The sequence below is a fragment of the Talpa occidentalis genome, unplaced genomic scaffold (assembly GCF_014898055.3).
Source record: "Talpa occidentalis isolate TD23 unplaced genomic scaffold, MPIMG_talOcc4v2.1 talOcc4.12, whole genome shotgun sequence".
In the NCBI taxonomy this organism is placed as follows: Eukaryota; Metazoa; Chordata; class Mammalia; order Eulipotyphla; family Talpidae; genus Talpa; species Talpa occidentalis.
In genome coordinates, this window is record NW_023601212.1 from 101,486,324 (window position 1) to 101,507,601 (window position 21,278).

Consider the following 21,278-nt stretch of genomic DNA (forward strand, 5'->3'; position numbering starts at 1 on the left):
TTGCAGAGGAAGAGACGCCTCCCTAAGGCAAATGCAGTAGTTGGAAATTATTCCATTATGAAAAGGGTGTCCCGAGGGGGAGGGCGACCGTCTCGATTTCCTAAACGCTGCACACCAGCTGTTCTGGAACTGGCAGGCGCCCTTAGGTTTCTCCCAGCGGCTCTGGGTGCCACGCTGCTGGGGACGCGGTCTCCAAGCCCGCAGGCTGCAGCCCCGCAGCGCCCGCAGCCCCAGCGCCCGCAGCCCTCGGTGCCCGCAGCCCACGGTGCCAGCAGCCCACGGTGCCAGCAGCCCTCGGTGCCCGCAACCCGCGGTGCCAGCAGCCCCGCAGCGCCCGCAACCCGCGGTGCCAGCAGCCCCGCAGCGCCCGCAACCCGCGGTGCCAGCAGCCCTCGGTGCCCGCAGCCCTCGGTGCCCGCGGCCCTCGGTGCCCGCAGCCCACGGTGCCAGCAGCCCCGCAGCGCCCGCAACCCGCGGTGCCAGCAGCCCTCGGTGCCCGCAGCCCTCGGTGCCCGCGGCCCTCGGTGCCCGCAGCCCACGGTGCCAGCAGCCCCGCAGCGCCCGCAGCCCACGGTGCCAGCAGCCCCGCAGCGCCCGCAACCCGCGGTGCCAGCAGCCCTCGGTGCCCGCAGCCCCGCAGTGTTCACAGCCCGCGGCGCCCGAACCCCTCGGTTCCGCGCCCCTCGGCGTCCGCAGCCCTCGGGGTCCGCACCCCGCTGTGCCCGCAGCCCGCAGCCCGCAGCCCCGCAGCCCGCAGCCCCGCAGCGTCGGGGGCGGCGCGGCCCCGGGCGGGGGGCGGAGCCGCCGCGCGCCCTCCCCGCCCCGCCCCCGCCCGCGCGCGCGCACCTGGAGCGGGGCCGGGCGGCGGCGTGCGCGGGCCGCGCGTGCGCGCTGCGGCGGGCGAGGGGCGGCGCGGGCGCGCGTCTGTCAGTGACAGCGGGCGGGGGAGGGCGCGGGACGGCGGCGCGGGCGGCTCTTCCGACATGAGGCAGCGGCCGCGGGACGCTCGGCGGCGGCGGCGGCCGCGGCGGCACCTCTAGCTCCCGGCGCCCGGCGTGGGCGGCGCGGTCGGCGGCGCGGGGCCGGCTCTGCGGCAGCGCCGCGCTCGGGCCGCCGGCTGAGGGGCCGCCGGCTGAGGGGCCGCCGGCTGAGGGGCCGCGGGCTGAGGCGCCGCGGGCTGAGGGGCCGCGGGCTGAGGCGCCGCCGGCTGAGGGGCCGCGGGCTGAGGCGCCGCCGGCTGAGGGGCCGCGGGCTGAGGCGCCGCCTGCTGAGGAGCCCGCGCCCCGCCGAGCGCCGGCGTCCGGGTCGGCCGAGCCCCAGGCCGGGGCGGGCGCGCGGCCGGAGCAGGCCCGCGGGACGGCATGACGGGCCGCGCGCCGCCGCGCGGGGCGGCGTGAGCTGCGGGCTGGACCCGCCCCGGGCCGGCGCGCGCCGGGAAGTGCCCGCGGGCCCCGAGGCGGCCGCCCCGCGCGGAGTCGGGCGCGTCCGGGCGGCCCGGAGGTGGGACGGCGCCAGCCCGGGCCGGGCGGAGCCGCGAGTCCGGGTGAGCGCGGGGTGGCGGGGCCGGCTGCTCGCCCCGCGGGAAACGGACGGACGGACGGGCGGGCGGACGGGCGGGGCGGGCGGGCGGCGGCGGCCGCGGCCGCGGGTGACTCTGGCCGTCTCGCCGGCAGGTACTCGTGACCCGGCCCGGGAAGGCGCCCGGAGCGCGGCAACATGGCTTCCCCGCCCCACCAGCAGCTGCTGCAGCACCACGGCACCGAGGTGAGCTGCGACTCCAGCGGCGACAGCAACAGCGTGAGGGTGAAAATCCACCCCAAGCAGCTGTCCTCCGGCAGCCAGCCCAAGCGCTGCAAGTACAGCATCTCCTCCAGCTGCAGCAGCTCCGGGGACTCCGGCGGGGCGCCCCGCAGGGTGGGCGGCGGCCGCCTGCGCCGGCAGAGGCGGCTGCCCCAGCTGTTCGAGCGCGCCTCCAGCCGCTGGTGGGACCCGAGGTTCGACTCGGTGAACCTGGAGGAGGCTTGCCTGGAGCGCTGCTTCCCGCAGACCCAGCGCCGCTTCCAGTGCGCGCTCTTCTACGTGGGCTTCGCCTGCCTGCTGTGGAGCGTCTACTTCGTGGTGCACATGAGGGCCAGGCTGACGGTCACGGCGGCCCCCGCGCTGTGCCTCCTCGTGCTGTGCGTGGGCTTTTTTCTGTTTACCTTCACCAAGCTGTACGCGCGCCACTACGTGTGGACCTCGCTGGCGCTCACCCTCCTGGTGTGCGCCCTGACCCTGGCCGCCCAGTTCCAGGCCTTGACGCCTGACTGGGGCCGCCTGGACAGCTCCAACCACACGCCCCCCGCCCAGCCCGCAGACACTTGCCTGTCTCAGGTGGGGAGCTTCTCCATGTGCATCGAGGTGCTGCTTCTGCTCTACACCGTCATGCACCTGCCTTTGTACTTGAGTGTGTTTTTGGGGGTGGCCTATTCCGTTCTTTTCGAGACCTTTGGCTATCACTTCCGAAACGAAGACTGCTTCCCCTCGCCTGGGGCGGGGGCCTGGCACTGGGAGCTGGTGAGCCGGGCCCTGCTCCACGTCTGCATCCACGCCATCGGCATCCACCTGTTCATCATGTCCCAGGTGAGGTCCCGGAGCACCTTCCTCAAGGTGGGCCAGTCAATCATGCACGGGAAGGACCTGGAAGTGGAAAAAGCCCTCAAGGAGAGGATGATCCACTCCGTGATGCCCAGGATCATAGCCGACGACCTGATGCGACAGGGCGATGAGGAGAGCGAGAGCTCCGTCAGAAGGCACGCCACCGCCAGCCCCAAGAACCGGAAGAAGAAGTCCTCCATCCAGAAGGCCCCCATCGCCTTCCGCCCCTTCAAGATGCAGCAGATCGAGGAAGTCAGCATTTTGTTCGCGGACATCGTGGGCTTCACCAAGATGAGTGCCAACAAGTCAGCGCATGCCCTGGTGGGCCTCCTCAACGACCTGTTCGGGCGCTTCGACCGCCTGTGCGAGGAGACCAAGTGCGAGAAGATCAGCACGCTGGGGGACTGCTACTACTGCGTGGCCGGCTGCCCCGAGCCCCGCGCCGACCACGCCTATTGCTGCATCGAGATGGGCCTGGGCATGATCCGCGCCATCGAGCAGTTCTGCCAGGAGAAGAAGGAGATGGTGAACATGCGCGTGGGGGTGCACACGGGCACCGTCTTGTGCGGCATCTTGGGCATGAGGCGGTTTAAGTTCGACGTGTGGTCCAACGACGTGAACCTGGCCAACCTCATGGAGCAGTTGGGAGTGGCCGGCAAGGTCCACATTTCCGAGGCCACCGCCAAATACCTAGATGATCGGTACGAAATGGAGGACGGCAAAGTCTTTGAGCGTCTGGGGCAGAGCGTCGTGGCCGACCAGTTGAAAGGTACGTGCCTCCTCACTTCCTTCCCCGCTCCTGTCAGAAGCAGGCAGTCCCTCCTAGCAGGCCTGTCTGCGGGGGTTGGGGGTTGGGGCGCGGGGCACCTCAGCTGGGGCCTCTCGGATGGGGTGAGGGAGCGGGGAGAGCACTGACCCCGGGGAGATGGGGAGGAGGGCGAAGGCTGCCTCGTGGCCGGGACGCTGATATCCTGGGGCTGGACACCCGGATCCCTTGGGCAGTCAGCTGGGGCAAGCCTGAAGAGACAGCCTTGGTATTCACGTGCTCGCCCCCCACGGCTTCACCCCCAAACAAAGCCCTTCTCCCCTGCAGGCTTTGTGTTGCTCAACCCCTAGGGGCCCTTGAGCCCCAGGGCCTGCACACCCCTCGGAGGCGTCTTTAGCTGGAACGCTTCTAAAAAATTCCAGCTTCCGGCTTTCATCTGCTGAGTGATGCTCTCTCCCCGCGGCATGTGTCTCCCTCCGGGCCGGGCACCTTAGCGCCTTGGACTTGGCCGGCCCCAGGGTGGATTGAAAGTAGGAAAGGCAGCCAGAGCCGCGCAGGCACCGCTCGCCGCCCCCGGAGAGTCCCGACCCGCGCGGGTCCGACGCTCCCAGCTGCTCCTCATGTCTGCGCTGGGCTGCTGCTCTCCTTTTTCACTTTATAAGAACAGAAGTCTTTGAGGTCGGAAAGTAGGTGTAAATAAGTAGGGCCAAAAATAAGGATTCTAAATAAATTACCCCCCCCCCTTAAACAGTCCTTATGTTTTACTAAAGTCTTCCAGACCGAGGGAAACATCTGTTTTGGAGGCGTGGAGAGAATCATATGAAAAGGCCACGTTTGTGAAGTTGCACTGGGCTTGGTGGCGCCCAGTCTGTGTTAGGGCGAACAGCCCCAGGAGAGCGACTCCTCCCCGGGGGCGCCTCAGTTTCGGTCTGAGTCGGGAGCGTGACGTTGTAGAGCAGAGAGCGAGGCTGAGTTCTCGGGCTCGCCCAGGCCGCGGCCCTGCCGTCACCCCGTCTTCCCGGTCGGTCTTTCTGTCCTGTGATTGGCGTGTGTCACGTCGTTTACTTACTCGTGGTTTTTAGCCTCTCTTGATTTTTAGAAATTTTATTAATTTTCCTGGTAGCTGGAGGATTGCTGCACGGAGGATATAAACTATTTCCACCCGGTGTTCCTCTCCCCGGAGAGTTCCCAGTGCGTCGTGGATGAGGTTGGGCAGTCACCGGACAAGTGTCTCCCCTCTGCTCTGGAGTCCACAGGTGCCCACTGGGTGGGGTGCAATGGAACCCCTGCTGGGCATTTGGGCATGAAGACCCCAGTGTTGGGTTGGGTCTCTGGAGAACAGAGCTGTGCTGACTCAGGAAAGTTGGACCCAGGGCCAGGGAAGGCAGTGACGTAAGTTGCACTTCGCACTGTGTGTTGCTTGCATTTCAAAAATAAAAGCAGGTGTGATCATTCAGTCTGCTGGAAGTCACCACGTCTGTGGCGGTGCCAGTTTTGTTACTTTGTGGGCACTGTGAGTTTATAGATCAAGGACCTCAACGACAATGACCCCAAAATGTGCTAGAATGGGTTTGTGGATCTTTTTAAACTTCAGATGCGTGGGCTTGGTAGATGAGCCTTGTGTCCTCTGTTCATGAAGGGACGGTTTTTGTCCTGGATGGGAGGGAGGCAAAGAGAGGCGCTCAGCCAGGCCAGCAGACTTTCAGGTGGTTACGGGTGTCTCCCTCCCGGGCTGTTTCCCGGAGCCCACGGTTCTTGCCGCGATTGGCCGGCGTGGAGACCCTTCAGGCGGAGCTCCCGAGCCCGACGTCTGCACAGCTCCCGGCCCTCTTGGAACTGTGCAGTTCGATCCTCCTGACATCACGCAGATCTGCCAAATTGTGCTGATCGCATCGTTTGTAAAGACCCTTTCCTGCGCGTGGGGGAGCTTGCACAGAGAAGAGTTCCTTCAGCCTCCGCCTCGGCTTTGAACAGCCGCTTCCTCTGAACACTTCGGTGTCAGCCTTTACCGCTCCATTTCCTTTTCTGGTAAAGGGGTTAATAGACTGTGTTGAAATGAACGTGGGCTGCGTGTGCGCGGGTTCCAGAAGGGCCTGGCTGGTGGAGGAGCCCCCTCCCCTGCAGTGTGCCCCGGGGCTCTGGGGGCGGGCGGGCTCCCCTGGCCACTGCACCTTGACTCACTGGCTCAGGAAGCTTTACTGTGGGGGTGCCATGCGCCTGGCACCGTCGATGTGACTTCAGGACCTCTGCACCCTCCCCGAGATGGGTGTTGTCATAGAGCCCATGAGAGGCAGGGTGCAGTGGGGTGCACTTACTTGAGGGGTGGATGGAGTGTGGGGGCTGGCGGTCAAGCCTGGGCGCTCCCTCCAGGCAGAAAGGGAATAGAGGGCCAAAGGCTGGCGGTTATGTTTCTAGGGGCAGGGGCAGTGCAGTAAGCGGCTCGAGGGAAGGCTTCCACTCCTCTCCTAGCGGGGGCACCGGTAGACTCCTAGCTGGAGGCTGGTGGACCTGGAGGGACTGGGCTCTTTGGAGTAGGCGCTGATTTGGAAAGCTCCCTCCTTCAGTTCGGGGGGAATGTGGTCTGGGAGCGTGAGACTGGGCTTGGGGAGCTGTTCCGGGTCTCCCAGGCAGGGTGCTGACCCGGCAAGCTGATCACAGAGGTGGTGGAGGCGAGGGGGTGGGGAGGGTGTGGGGGGGGCGGGACCAGCAGTCAGTTTGAACAGAGGGGGGCTGGGTGGGGGTATGGGGCCGGGTGAGGCCTTGACAGAGTCAGCTTTGCAAGTTTCTGGAGTTAACGGAGATGGTTTGCTGTCAGGACCCGGCCCGTGGCCTCTGAAGTTTCTGTGGAGTGACGGGGATCCAGGGTAGAGTGGCAGGAACCCTGATTTGTTTATTCATTCAACAAGCGTTCTGTACCTTTGCTGGGCACAGTCCTAGGTGCTGGGGATACAGCCTTGAACTAGACAGACAAAAACTGCTGGCTTCAAGGGTGTGTGTGTGTGTGTGTGTGTGTGTGTGTGTGTGTGTCTTTAGATCAAGGTAGCTACTCATTGAGAAAGAGTTGAAAGATTTTTCAGCACAGGACTGGGATTTTGGAAATGGTTCAAAGAGTGGAGGACAATCACTTCGAAACAAGCAGAAGGGGTCTGATTTGGGGGATGGGAAGGCGGGCCCCTCCGTTGCATTTGGGATGAGCCATTGGGCCTTGGGGGGGGGGGTGGCGAGCTTTTCTCTCCTGCTTTGGGCCATAAGCAGAGATGGTGAGGCTGGTCTAGAACTGCTGGTTTTTCCTGTGCTAGAAAGAAGGTGACGAAGACAGAAAGTGAAACCGTCAGAAAACATCTGTAGACACCTCCGTTCCCCTCTCAACATCAGGAACCAGAAGCAAGGTGCCCAGTCCCCCAGTTCCACACCAAGGATCCTGTCTTTGAAGAGGGGAGTTTCCAGTAGCCTTACCTTGTCAGATGCAGAAATAAAGCAGAGCAAACCCCTCAAGCCAGGCTTGTAGCTCACGGAGCACCCGGGGAGCCATGGCTGGCGTGCACTGGGACAGGTGCTGCCCGCTGGCCACCGTGGTGACCGAGACCTTAGTCATGTGCTAATAGGTGGCACAAGAGCCCCTGTCTTGCCTCATCTGAGGCCGTTGCTGACAATTAGCTGTACCCAACTGGGAGTCGGGGCGCCCAGGCTCCTGAGGCAGATTTCCAGAGGACTCTGCTTGCCCTGCTGCATCCCTTGCCTCAACCGTGGCTTGGCTGGCAGGTGCCCACTGGTACCTGCAAGCTCGGTCCCGCCACATGCTCTTGTGTGATCGCTCAGCCCCCTGAGTCACGTGGAGGAGAGCTGCATGCTGCGTGCTGCCTGCACTTTCCAGCGAGGTCTCTTGTGCACATGAGGCACAGCCTCTTGGGGAGCAAGGGCCTAGGGAAGGTGAAGCAGAGCATCTGATTGACAACTAGGCTCCGAGAGCACAACCAGCAGGGCCTCACACTCGGGCAGCCCTGAGACAGTTTATCAGGCTCCTTCAGACCAGTTCTGTGGCTCCTGGGGGGCCCAGGGCCCTTCCTTCTGTGGACACCTCTGGAGCAGAGTTAGCCCTCGGCAAGGAGAGTGAAGCCCAGGGTTGCTGAGTTGCGGTGGAAGGAAGAAGGCCCGAGGGTCATCTTTTCAGGCAGAACTGCTAAGAAAGGAAAGTTTTAAAGGAGCAGATAGAATAAAGCAGTGTCAGGATCCCTTCCGCTAGCCAGCCTGTGTCACGCATCAGCCGTGTTTCTCCCTGTGGCCAGTGTGGTCTGTGTGGTTTGCTGTGGAATAATCTTGGGAAAAATGCACCGAATGTTCTGTCATGACCATGAGCGAATGTGTCCCATGCATCCCATGTTTTCCTTTTCCTGCTGGTGGGCGGTTCTGCGCTGGGGTGGTGTCCAGAGCACCCGGCATCGGCCCTCACATCCCGCAGGCTGTCAGCATGAGGCCGCGTGGCTCCTCGCCTGTCTGCCCTGGTGGCCTGGGCGTCCCCTCTGTGCTGTGTGATGGGCGCCTCCAGGCCATTTTCCCCAGCAGCGACTGGCCCCCTGGGAGGGAACGTATAAAGAGGTGAGAGAGTTTGAAATAGGAAGGTTTGGAACGGCTGTGGGAGGTCCGGACTGGCCAGGCTGAGGTGTTACGGGGACTGGGTGTGTTGGGTGTGTGGAGGCTGCCCCAGGGGCCAGGCACCCTGGGAACTCGCCCAACTGCAACTCAGCTGCCTGCTGCATCTCCCCAGAGTCTGCTAGAGAGCGAGTGGGAGCCAGGGGCGACCGGGGAGGGTGGCATTCTGGGACTGGGGTCACCAGAAGTGGCTGTGACAGCTCATGAGCCTTCTTTAAGCCAGCGGCCCTCAAATTTTATGGTCTCAGGATCCCTGTACACCCCCTAAAAATGACTATGCCCACGGCATGTTGGTGTAAATGACCCATTTTATAACATGAGTGGATCTTAAAAAACCTTTTTTCAGAAGCAAAGAAATTTGATGTGAAAAGTGGCACCGTTTTGCATTTTTGCACCCCTCTCTGGTGTGCAGATCACACCGCTGGGTTAAAAAAAGTGGCAAAACTTATATAAAAAGTCGCCATTTTTAACCATTTCTAAGTGTGTCAGCTGAATGCTGTCTGTGCTGTGGTGCGCAGTCTGCAGCGTGTGGGAAACCCAGCTTTGCACAGACGCAGTCAGAAAATGGAGGTGCATTTCCATGGCCTTCTGAGGTCGCCGCACCGTGGACGTTTTCCTTGGCACACACCCAGCACCCCACCCAGCATGTGGCTATTTCTTAAGGCTTAGGTGCCACATGGAATCTGAAATGTCATCTGCTCCGCGCTGTCATGATAACCCCGTGGCCTCTGAGTGACTCTTGGCCCGGCTACTTTTTGTCCCCTCCCACACGGGTCATGTGGGAAGTAGTTGGTTTCTCGAGTTAATGCATCTTCGAATTGGCATCAGTCAAATCTTCACACACAGGGAACGTTCGCGTGTCATCGTTGGCAACAGGTACCATGAATGGGCTTGCACCCCGGCAGGCGCATGGGGGCTTTCTCGAAAGCATGTCCTCTGTGTGCAAGGGATGCACAGGTGTCCCATTCCGTAGTGAGGACGGTGAAGAGGCCCGCTCTCAAGGTGAGGGCCGCACACTGACCTTCATTTTCCCTTCATTGACCAGGACATTGTCACTGACTTTTCCTGCTGCAGGCGGGCGGGCCGGAGCCGGCGCTGGAACAGGCAGGCGCCAGGCCTGTTCTTAGGAAGACAGTCAGAGCCTTGCAGATGCCCCACCAAGGCCTCGGCTGCACCTTGGGGTCTGTGGAGCACCCTATGAGAACTGCTCCCCCAAACTGTGAGCTAGGAAGACAGAGGGTCTTGGACAGACCCCCCCGACCACGCTGTGGACGAAACAGCTCTGACTAGAACGGCGGGGGCCGTGGCCCGTGGGCCGGCTGGGCAGCCAGTGACTTCAGCTCACACATTTACTTTTTCTCAACAAAAGCCTTTGTGATCCTGCCAAGTCTTTGTTGCTGGTGTTCAGGGTTCATGGTGAGACCATCAACCTTGTGTTTTAAATTGTTGCTTACTTGTTTATTTTTGCAGGGCTCACCCCCGCGGTGTGGTTCAGCGGCTGGGTGCGTGGGGTTTGGTTTCCGACGTGGGCTTCAGCGTTCAGCTCTGCTGTTCTCACAGGGCCGGAGAGCTGCTCCCGCACTGGCCGCTGCGTGAGCGCCGGGTGTGCACGAGGTGCTGATTCAGGCCCGTGCTCGCGCCGCCCGCTCTGGAACAGCAAGTCACGCTTTGCCCGGCCCTGGTGCCCGGCGCCCTGCTCGATGCACGTCCTGTAGAATTTGGTGCTGAAACCTAGACCGCGTGAGACTGCGTGGGTGGCAGTTCTGCAGGTAACAGGGGAGCTCCTACGTACAAAGGGCTGACGGCAGCCTGCCTGACGCCCCGCCACCCGCTGGGCGGCCTCTTCAGTGCCAGCCAGGGGCTCCTGCTGCGGTGTTCCGGGGTCTCTCTGCTCCCTGGGCCTCACGCTTCTTATGATGCTGTGGCCTCCATAGCTGAGAGGCTGCAGGGGGCTCTGCAGATCCTGGCGGCGGGGGCGGGGTGGGGCGAACGCAGCGGCTCCTCGGCTCAACTGTGTGTTTACTCAGTGGTGGCAAAGCGCTCCCGCCATTTTTGAGGCCTGGACTAGATTCTGGAACTCTCAGCCCTCTTGGAGCTTCCAGACTTGAACTGCCACCCAAGCAGCTGGGCGCTGGCAGGGCGGGAAGCATCGCGCCCTGAGTGACGAGGGGCCCTGCAGGGCGGCGGCTGGAAGCAGCTCCTGTCTGAGCGGCCAGGCCAGCATTTGCAGCCAGCGGATGGCGCTGGGAGACCCTGTTGCTGCTTCCGGGGCCGCCCTGACACCGGCAGGGGAAGGGGTGAGTGGGTGACCTTGGTGGCTGCGGGGCAGGGTGGTTTCGGGGCTCCTGCCCTCACTGTTACTCGGCCGCCAGGATGCCGAGGCCCGCTGTGCGCAGACATCCGCATTTCGTTGGCTGGAATCTTTCCCTTCGTCCACCACTTCTCAGGCTGTGACCAAGGACGGTTTTCAGGAATTAGTGTAAACCTGGGATTTTAGCTTTTTTGATGTATTTCTCCATTACTGATAGCACGGTGCCCTGTGATGCTCTCGCTGTCCCTGCTCGGCCGTGGGAGTCCCCCTGGCCTGGCGCCGGCCCCACCCAGCCTGCGCGTCTGATAGGCCGCTCCTCGGTAGCACTGTTGCCGGTGGGGAAGTGACAGGCGTTAAAGTCTCATGAATTCTGTTTGCCTGATGTGTTTACTCAGAGACTGAGCCCAAGCTGACCACATGTGAGAAAATGGCCCGCAGAAGGCTGCAGGTCTCCTCAGGCCTCCTCCGGCAACGATGCACATCCTTGTCCTGGGGTGCCGGAGCCTCCTTGGGTCTGTCTCCCCCAGAATAGCCACCAGCAAGGAGGATAAAATGAAAGAAATCGTTCACCCAAGTGTGGATGACCTGTTTGCAGACTGAAACGTGCCCCCCACTCTCCAGGACAGCTGGGGAAGTTTCCAGAAGGCCCAGCTCTGGGAGTGCCCTTATAGGAATCTTGTTCTGAAGCTGCTTTCTGGGGTGGCGTCTCCTTTCTCCCTCTTGCACCTGGTGTGTGAGACGTGTTCGTCCCGGCACGCTCTGTCCCGGCGTGGGAATTCTCTCGGTGTCTCTTCACTGCCGCCCTCCCCACGCCGGGCATGCCTGGGATGGTCGGTGCCCAGCAGCACTGGTGGCAGATGAGTGAGCCCTGTAGCTGCCCACACTCCGCGTGTGGACACTCAGAGGGGTGAGATCACACCCAAGCACCTTCACGGAGCTCACCCGCAGCGCAGGAGGCGCAGCAGCTGCTTTTCTAGGAAATGGTCCAGCGGCTTGTTAAGTAGAGGCCGTGGGCAGGGTCGAGACAGGACAGAGAAACATGCCTCCGGGAAGCAGTGGTGGGGCAGGACGGCTGGGGGCAGGAGGGCAGTTGGTCACAGCCCCAGTATTCACTTCAGGCCCAGGCAGTACAGGCTTGAAAGCTGGCACCGTTTGGGTGATCATTTTCAAGTTTTCTAAAACAGAGATTTCAAGAAATGTATTTCTCTCCGACCGTGCCGCTGACCCTGGTGCCTGCCCCGCGGCCGTCAGCGTGTGGAAAAGCAGCAGACCCTTGTTCGGGCAGAACTCCAGGGTAGCCTGCGTGTCACTTCCAGGGTTTTATGTAACGCTGTTAAATTCTGCTCATTTTTTTCCCTTCCTTCCAAAGAAAAATGTGCGACTGAAAGCAGCTTTGGAGCCAGTTATATTTGTGTCTGGTTTGGGAAATAGGAACTCGGGGTTTGTGTAATCTTGTTTGCGGAGAGGGCGGCCCCATGCTCGTGGGTGATTTTCTCGTGCGTAGATGTTAAGATGCAGCGCGCCACTAAGGCTTTGGCCTCTCCGGGAAGGGCGTCCAGTGCTAGTGGGCCGGCCGGTGTTCCCCGGTTGCGTGTTACTGTGCAGAGCCTGCCCTGCTCTGCGTTCTGCAGCCTCTCCAGAGAGTCCTCTCCCTGTGAGAGGATGCTGCTCAAGGGCATCCTTGCTCGTTTTTGTTTTGTGAGCGAGCTGTCCAGAAACTCGCTCTAGAAGGAGGGTGGTTTCTGAAAGGAAAACACTTTGCTGAATTACCTTGTTATTTGTACGAGTGAATTTCTCCACTAGATTGCCTTTTCATGTAAGCTTTCTCCTCCACTGACTAGTTGGGCACTTTTGGAAAATAATGGACTCTCTCTTGCCTCATATTTGGCAAAGCGTGGACTAGATGCGCTGGGCTAGCACAGCCAAGCCTCTCATTTGATTGGGAAATGGTGTGTTCTTAATACGAGGAAGTGGTTTCTTCTTTGTGCATTGTTCAAACAGAGCCCTCGCTCAGACAGACTCAGCGTATGGGGGCTCGTTCACAGAACCAGAAACTGCAGGCGTGCGTGGCAGTCTTAACTCTTGACAGGATTCTTTTTTCCCTGTAAGTAAGAATGGATACGATGGAACTATAGAGGTGGGATTCAGGGGGGTCTTGGGGGCCACGTTTGTCATAGAAAGCAGGAGGACCCCCATTTGATCTTGAATGCTTGCAGAAACACTTTTGACATGACTTGGAGAAAATGTGAAGTGATTATTACTTAAAACATCCTTTCAATCTTGTTTGAACATTATTGTGCAGAGAGATTGGAAGGTCAGTTGCCAATAAAATGAATTTCCTGGCATCGGTAAGCTTCATATTAGTCTCACGGAGCAAATATTGGTTTACTAATATGTCTAGTGATTGTGTCATTAGTATCGCGGCTGCTCTGACGGCGCGCCCCGGGTCTGCGTGCGGGTAGCTAGCGTGCGGGCTCTACACTCCCAGATACTTCGTGTGACCCTTAATGGTCCCCAAATTAATGCTTCTGGAAAGTGTTGAACTCACACCTGGTGCTTAGAAGTTAGAGGTCACCAATGATAAAAGGAAGCTTTTGGATTTAATGATGAAGGTCTGTGAAAGATTTGGACTGGTTATCCTCTCCTTTCTTTCAAACTGCAGAGCAGCTCGTGAAGCGACGCAGCATTTGCAGGGATTTGCGTGGCTGGCGAGGTGAACAAAATAGGAAAGGAAAACGCCTGACTTTGTTGGAAAGACAGGGTCGTGTTGTCCTAGCAAAGCTCACAGCCTGGGGGGCACATGCTCCCGGGGCCAAATGACCGGCCCATCCCCCCAGCATGGGGCCCTGTGGAGCTGCAGCGCAGGCGCATATGTCACCGGCGGTCCCTTGCCCTGTCACACGCACTTCGCAGTGAACTTCTCAGCTGGAGTAACTTCAGTTAGTCCGTGTTCTCCCTGGCTCCTGCAAGAACTTGTGATTCTGAACGCTTTCTGAGCTGATGATTCTGAGATCGCGGCTTTGTGCCGCTACCATTTGAAGAGCAAGTGGAAATGTTTGCTTTTATAGCTCCGGTCATGTTTCTTTATTTAGTAGCTATTCAATTTCCAATTCCATAGACTCCCCTGGAACCTTCCGCTTTGCAGTAAGGCTTCTGTTTATCTCAGCAGCGTTGCCTATGGTGCGTGGAACTTTCCTGAATAAGGAATGTGGACAAGGTTCTCAGAGCAGGCAATTTTAACCTTAGAAAAACTTTTTTTTTTTTTAAATAGCGACTTGGTGGATATCTGATTCATGCACCACTTAAAGTACTCAGGGGTCTCCTGTAGGTCTACAGAGGGTTCATATGGGGACTTACCTTCAGCGTGCAGCTTTTAGAGTTCATCTAGGTCTTTTGGAGGAAGACAGCGGTGGCAGGAAGAAGTATCACACTGATAACTCAGCTGCTTGTTTTGGACAGTGGAGCCACCTCTGTTCCTCCTTCACGGATCTTAGGCCGTCGTTGAGGAGTTACGGGTCTCTTTAATAGTATGCTTTCTCAATTCCAATAATGGTGGTGAACCATTTCAATTAAACTTTTTAACATTCTTCGCTTACATTATGTAGGAGCGACTTTGTCTCTACATAAACTTAAACAGCTCTTGGCAGCTATCCTTTTCTCCAGTCTACACTTTTTAAAATAAAACATGTTCTCACAGTGAATAACGTCAGCTTCGCATGCACATCTGCTTCCTGTCATGTCATGTCTGCATGGGCGTAACTGTGCCCTCCACAAATAGCACCAGCGCGGCTGAGATCCACGCGCCTCTGTCCACGTCACGTGCGATTCTGTCGCTCACTGGGGACGACAGGACTGACTTACCGTCAAGGAAAGTGCAGCTCAGTGACTCGCAGTGTGTCCGCAGATGGGGGCAGGTTGCTGCAGGCAGCCTTTGCAGAGGCTCTTCTTCCCCCCCCCCCCCCCCCCCGGAATCCCGCCCCTGGCGCCCCCGCCTGTCCAGGTGTCCTGCTCTGGATGCGTCCCGGGTGCGGGCCCCGCGGCTCTTGTCCCGAGCCTGTTGCTGAGCACTTTTTGGCCTCGGCCCAGGCTGCGGTGGCTCAGGCCCCGCTGCCTTGCGGGGCTCCGAGCTGCCCGTTGTGCGGGGGCCGCGTTTCGTTTGCGCCTTTGTGGTTGCTGGAAAAGTTGTTCTTTCTGGAAATCAACAAGCAAGCTTTTGTTGTTGGAACCGGCGGCGATGTGAGAAGTCTTGCGCTGCTGGGTAATGCACACGGAGTTTCCTGTTCACCGGCGCTGGGAGGGTCGGAAAGGCGTGCACGGGAGACTTAACGCTGAGCTGCAGTTGAATGCGAAGGCTTCATGCACTGGCTTCCTTTTTCTAAACAGCCGTTATCTTTTCCCAGCTTCGTCCAGGTTGGGTAGATGTGGAATTCTCCGCCCCTCCCCCTGTCTCCTAGCCACTCTGTCCCAGATGGCTTTAGGGTGGCAGGAGGGCGTCTGTGAGCCAACCCCACCCGACACGCTGTCAGAGGCAAGGCCCGACCTAGTGAGTCTTTCTGGATGGTCGAGATTTCAGGAGACCTGAGGATTTTTCCTTTTGCCCATCAGACATTCCCCTGTTTTAAACAGTTTTAGACATTTGGCTTTACATTGCTGAAATGTGTAAAACACTTTCTTGTCTTCCTAAAAATGAAATATGCCAAATGAAATGTAATTATCTTGATGACTTTGTTATTTTATTGCCTGTTATTTGACTCTTACTGATATGGCAATTTCCCTATAAAAATAGCTATTTTTGCTTTACTTTAATTAAACCGACATTGCTCTGTTTTTCCAGTTATGTTTTAAAATAATTTTTCTGCTGGCTCTCAGCTTATGCAGCTATTAGTAAGCTTCCCCGACATAGCTTCGCTCATGGTTCTCCCTTTTATTCCATTTTAAAAAACATGCAGTCAAGCGTGTTACCCTGCAGACAGGAGAGCCGGCGGAAGGACTCGGGCTGCGGACTTGGTTTCTGGGTTGTCAGCTGTTGCCTGAGTGAGTGAGGCCGCTAGGAGCTGCGCTCAGGAGGAGTAAGATGTTATTACAGTTATTTTTAGTGTATTTCTCCAGGGGAGGAAAAGGGAAACTCAGATCAAATTAGTGTCTTAGTGAATGGAACATGTTTCCCACAAAACCAAAGCAGCTTTCTTTGGAGTGTGTAGAACTAGAAAAGGGGACTCATAGGTTAAGTCCTGACATTAATGGCACGTTAATTAGAATTTACTCACAGTTCCTTTTATCACGACTTACTGAGTGAGAGTGTGGCTGTCAAGTGAGGGGAGACTGATCTGGAGGGTATCGTGCAGTGTTGTGGGCACTCTGCAGGCTCAGGGCCCTCTGGGCCAGCCCGCGGTGTGGACACCTGGGGCAGGACGGCCAGCCCAGGGGTTGGGAAGTGCTGCACGGTGAGGCTGTCTGTTTCAGGAAGGCAAGCGCCCGCTGGGGCCTGCCCGGGCCAGGGGTCACCCTGTGTGCTGACCCCTCCCTCCCCGCCCTGTGGACCTGGCCCTCTGGGTCAGTGAGGCCTTTCTCTGGGCTGAGAAATGAAAGTAGATTAAATTCTCGGGGCCTGGGGTATTGAGTCCTGGCTTGCAGACCAGGCGGTGTGTCGTTACTTAATATGTGGCGTGTGGTTTCCTCAGAGTCAGCAGTCTGAGCTGTCTTCCCTTCAGGGAAGTGGGTCCCCCCTTCTGAAGGGTCCTGGGAGAAGGGGAGAGAAGGGGTGGGAAGTGTTCACCCCATGTTGGAACTCCCTGCACTGAGACCCATGCCCGGGACCCGCCAGCAGCTGTGGGAGGGCTTGGCCGGCGCAGGAAGCCCCTTCCCCACTGTGACCTCAGGCCTGAGTCAGACTTGGGTTCTGTGCCCACCCTGCCCCCTGCGCCTGCCTCCCCAGCCCGGACCTCAGTGAGAGTGAGCAAGGGAAGCAGTGGAAACAGACACCAAGGAACCCCTCAGAGACCCCGCCCCAGAAGATGGCAGTGGGAGAAGATGGTGCCCCGCCACCGACTCAGGCGTGTGGGCGAGGGGGCAGCTGTCTTGAAAGATATTGCTCGAGATCGTAGCTGGTTCACACCGGCTGCCCCCTGAGCCCCCCTTCCCAGCATCCACTCCTCACCGGGGGTCACGAGCTGCACCCCAGCACCTGGGCTCTGTGTCGGCCTTCTTACCATCCTCTCTGTAAACTTGTCACGGAAAACCCTAAGTCGGATCTTCGGATTCATCTAGAGCTAACTTTTCTCCCTGTCTATTTGTAGGAAATTTCCAGAACAGGCAAATCCACAGAGACAGAAAATAGACTAGTGGTGGCCAGAGGCTGGGAGGAGGGAGATGGAGGAGCAGGCCGCTCTGCCACCTGATGGCTTTCTCAAACATTCTCCAATACCCACCCCTGATGTTGGGCTCCTTCTATCTAGAACTTTCTAAGATCTCGTGAAATTCATGTCACCTAAAATGAACCATTTAAAAGTGAACATTTCAGTGGCATGTAGTGTGTTCATGATGTACAGTTCTTACCTCTAATTCCAAAACATTTTTATCACCCCAAAAGAAAATCCTCGACCCATTAAGTAGTCATTCCCCATTTCTCCCTCCTCCCAGCCCCTGGCCACCACTAATTATTGTCTGTCTCTGTGGACTTGCCTGTTGTAGACATTTCCTATGAAGAGAACCAGCCTGTGGCCTTGTGTCTGACTGCTCACTCAGATTCATGTTTTCCAGGTTCATCCAGGTTGTAGCACCTGTCAGCGCTTTGTTCCTCTTCATGACTGCGTAATACTCCACTGCAGGGACTGACCCTATTTTACTTCCCTGTCATCCCTTGATGGGCAGCTGGGCTAGTCCTCTGCTTTGACTGTCATGAATACTCCTGCTGAGAACATGTGTGTAGCTTTTGTTTGAGTGCCTATTTTCAGCTCTTTTGGTCTATACCTTGGAATAGAATTGCTGGGCCACATGGTGATTCCTTTGACAAGCCTCAGGCACTTTTTAAAATGAGCACCTTGTCAGAAGAACCATGTAAAATGTCCATATGGGGCATGAGATGCTTCAGGAAACCCCTCTGGGTCTGGAGGCAAGCTGGTGACAGTGAGGCTTGGGGCCCTGTCAGCTGCAGGGTGTTGTGATCTGGGTGAACCATGAGGCAGAGGCCATGTGTGTGGGGCCCTTTCCTTTCTGACAAACACGTGCTTTTGGCCCTGCTCTTCAGGCTGGCATTGAGTTTGGCAACTTGGGAATTGTGTGTAAGGTAAACACTTGGTATCTACGGCAAGCTTAAACAAAGCACTATCTAAATATTGACCAAAAAAAAAAAAAAAAAAAAGGAAAGTTCAAAACAGCTCTAGGAATGTTCATGCTCAGTGAATTCAGACCTAAATACAGCGTGCAAGCCCGCCCCGCCTCCACCCCACCTCCGTGGGTGCGTGCCCTGCACCCTCGGCAGCTGGGTGCTCTCCGCTCGGCCATCCTCGGAGCCCAGGGCTGTGGGGTCCGTCCAGGGCCGCAGTGTTCCCACAATGCTTACTTAATATAGAACATTTCTCTAAAAACCTGGGTCACTCAGAGAGCTCACTCCCAAACATGGCCATGGGTTCATAGTGCACTTTTATTTGTTTTTATGTAGTTAAAACAAGAAAGAGTATGTAAACTGTCGGTGTTACCCAGTGTCAGCGTTGTTTGGGGCAAACTGTGTTTCTGATCAGAGCACGTTCCTGCTCGGGCACAGGGATGCTGGGGCCGGCTGGATGGGCGAGACTGAGGCCTCGGCTCTGCCTGCCTTGGCTGAGGGGTGGGAGCTGTGCCCCAGCACCCTGAGCTCTCCCCACGGGGGTGGGGTCGCTCCCCAGCCCAACTCATTGGTATACATCTGTAAAGACCCCCTTGGCGATCCAGCCCCTGGGGTACTCAGGTGGATGACCCCCAAACCGCTGGGCAGCCCTCAGGCCCGTGCATCCCAGCAAGTGGGATCTGCCTCTGTTAGGACCTTCTCAAGCCCATGGGTGTGTGGGTGAAGCTCTTCCTGATCAGTGGGGGGCTTTCTGCGGAGAGGGGCACAGAGGGCTTTGGGGGGCCTTCCTTCCCTGCGGAGTCTGGTGCCTGCTGGTCCTCTCTGCCATTCGCTTCTGTGGCTGTTCCCTCTGCTCAGCCGGGCCAGGCTCGTGGCTCCTTCCCCTCCCCCCCCCCCCACCGCTGGACACTGGTCCATCCTGTTTGGTCTGTTTCTGCCTGAGGGGCATTGGCCATCACGATGAGCTTCTGTGGACGCTCGTGTGCACGGGTTTCCCTTTCTCTCGAGTGTAAAGCTGCGCGGGGCTCCTGGGTGCCGTGATGGTGCCCACAGCAGCTGCCCGCGCCCCGCGCAGCCTGGCTGAGGCTCCGCTTGCGCCGCACCCTCCCAGCGCCCGCTGCCCGTCGCCTGCTGTGGGGAGATGCTCACTTTCATATCAAACATACTTAGGTGTTGGGGGTTTTCTTAAGATTTTATGTTTTGACGAACACGAGCTTTTCTTGTCGTTCAGAATGTGCTTGGCTCTGAGCTGAGGGAGTCCTGCCGAAGCATCTTTAAAAAAGAGAAGTTTACCGTCTCATCGCTGAGAAGGATGCGCTTCCAGGGCCGGTGGAGGCAGAGCCACCACGGCATTGTCAAGAGCTGGGCGCTCGGGGCGCGGCTCTGCCGCCCTTGCCCGTGGGGATGTCTTCCCTCGTGTCCCAAGGTGGCTGCGGCCGCTCCAGCTGCCGGGGTGCCGTCCGGTGAGAAAGAGGCCGCGTCCTCTCACGCGCCTTTTGGTTATTAGCGAGGAGCTTTCCCTAGACTTCCCCCGGGTCCGGGCGGGCCGGTGCTGCACTCTCTGCTCTGGGCTCAGCCTGCCGTGCGCCGTCTGGAGCAGATGGAAGTGAGAGCCCCAGTGAGAACCAACTGTCTGCGCTGGGCCAGGTGGGGAGGGGCGGTGACCCTTGGGAGGCAACCGCTAAGCTGCAGCTGTAGCCCAAATAGCGGAAGAGCTGGAATGTGGAGCTTATTCTTAGGAGACACTGTGGGAGACTGGGTCCCTTGGCCTGCTGGGCTCTTCTTTTTGCCTGGGATGCACCGCTCTCCTGAGCACTCCTGCAGCCCCCCTGCCGACGCCGCCTCCCCCTCCCCAGGCTGGCTCTGGGTGTGAGGGTGAGGAAGCCAGCCAGATGGGAGGTGGCAGGGAGCAAGGCTGTCTTGAAGATTTCAAGCTGTCGGGATGTCAAGATGCAGGTGGTTTAGGTGTTCAAGGGATTTAGTCCTTCCTGGTCACCTGTAAAGGGGCGTCCACTTCGCTGCTGTCCCTTTATAAGCCCCAGCCTGTCACCTGACCCACTCCCCATTGTCTGTGTGCAGCTGGGGAAGAGTTGCTGCCCTGCAGGGATGGTAGGTGGGGGTTGGGGTGGGGTGGGGGGGAGGTGCCATGGCCTCCTTTTCTGGCGTGAGCTGTCCTGGCATTTTCTTTACTGCCAAGTGAAGAGTTCTCAGGTGCTCTGTAATTATGTGTCTAACAGGGACGCCTGGAGAGAAAATGTGTGTGTGGGGGGCCCAGAGGCTCCTGGGGCATACACAGGGTGGGAAGCATTTCCTGCTACCTGTGCTGCCCCAGGGGACCCCTCCACACACCAGCAAGGTCTTTGTTTTCCCCAGGCTCAGGCCTGAAAATGCCGCTGAGTTTAAAGAGAACATCTCCCCGCGGCAAGTCAGGGTTCAGCTCTCAGGGTTTAGCTCTCGTCTAATTTTAGTTCCTTGTTGTTATGAACTTGCAAATGTTTCCCTTCACCAGAAGAGAGACAAAAAGCACACACAGAGGGAGCTTCTCCTGCCCTCCTCAGGCCCAGGCGTTCCAAGGGACACTGTCTGTCAGACAGGTGATGGAAGACAAGACGTCAGGGATGCTGCCTGCCCTGGGGCCGCTGTTTCAGGGTGAGTGAGTGTCTGGGGGATGGCACCAGGGCCATCTCGGCTGTGCGTGTGCCCGGGTGACCTCCGCCGTGTCCTGGCTGGTCGGTCCTGGCTGGGGAGGCTGCAGGTCCCTCCTTTCCGTGACAACACAGTGGCTCAGTGGAAGGGCAGCGGTCACTGACTTCTAACAGAGTTCATGGCTGGGGAGCTATGTCACTGGATGCAGTCCAGTTCCTGAGAGTCCCCATGTCCCCCCACCCCGCCTTCCCTCCTATACCCCGCTCATGGAGGATGACACCGATCTGCTCACCGTCGTTGTTGTGCCCCTTTGTGGAACGTCACCTGTGGGCTCACCATGTGGGCCCCCCTGGGCAGTCCCCTTCATACAGCACAAGCGTCCGAGCCCCGTCTGTGGTGCCCCTGGCGGCCTGTCCTCGTGCTGCCCACGGACCTCAGCTGGTGGGTCCCCTCCGCGCTGACGGCTGTCGGGGTCGTTTCTGGCTCTGGTTACGGCGAGTGAGTGCTGTGAAGAGTCCCCAGCCTGTGGACGTCTGTTTTCGTTTCTCTTGGCTAAAGACTCGGGGAGTGGGCTTGCTGGTTTGCGTGGTGAGTGTGTGTCTAACTTTGCACAGAACTCGAAAGCTGAAAATGCTGTTTTCTGTATAATTGGTCACTTAACTGAGTGCTTATTAGTTCTGACTTTTAAAAATCAGAGTCTTAGACTTAGCGGGAAATCAGATACAGTTAAAATCCCTTCTCTTCAGCCTTTGTAATTCTGCTGCTTTTTATTGGACTGAAGACCCGAAATTTGTCTTGTCTCCCCATAGCCGGAGTAACTTGTGACCCGAGTTGGCGTGTGTTTCCCTCCCTGAGAAGAGAGAGGGTGATGGAAAGTGCAGGAAACAAGCATAATAGAGGAAACACTGGCCTGTTTCTTAAGTGCTCATTGTCCCGGTCTGGTC

General features: G+C 58.3%; 1 protein-coding gene across 1 annotated transcript in view; it reads left to right on the forward strand.

Moving 5' to 3' along the window:
- The first annotated feature begins 1,673 nt into the window (after positions 1 to 1,673).
- Positions 1,674 to 21,278, forward strand: part of ADCY9 (adenylate cyclase 9) — a 69,099-nt gene continuing 49,494 nt past the window's right edge. Inside the window, exon 1 of the mRNA XM_037507700.2 lies at positions 1,674 to 3,406. Coding sequence (XP_037363597.1) covers positions 1,717 to 3,406 — 1,690 coding nt within the window. The 5' untranslated portion in view covers positions 1,674 to 1,716. The remainder of the gene's footprint in view (positions 3,407 to 21,278) is intronic.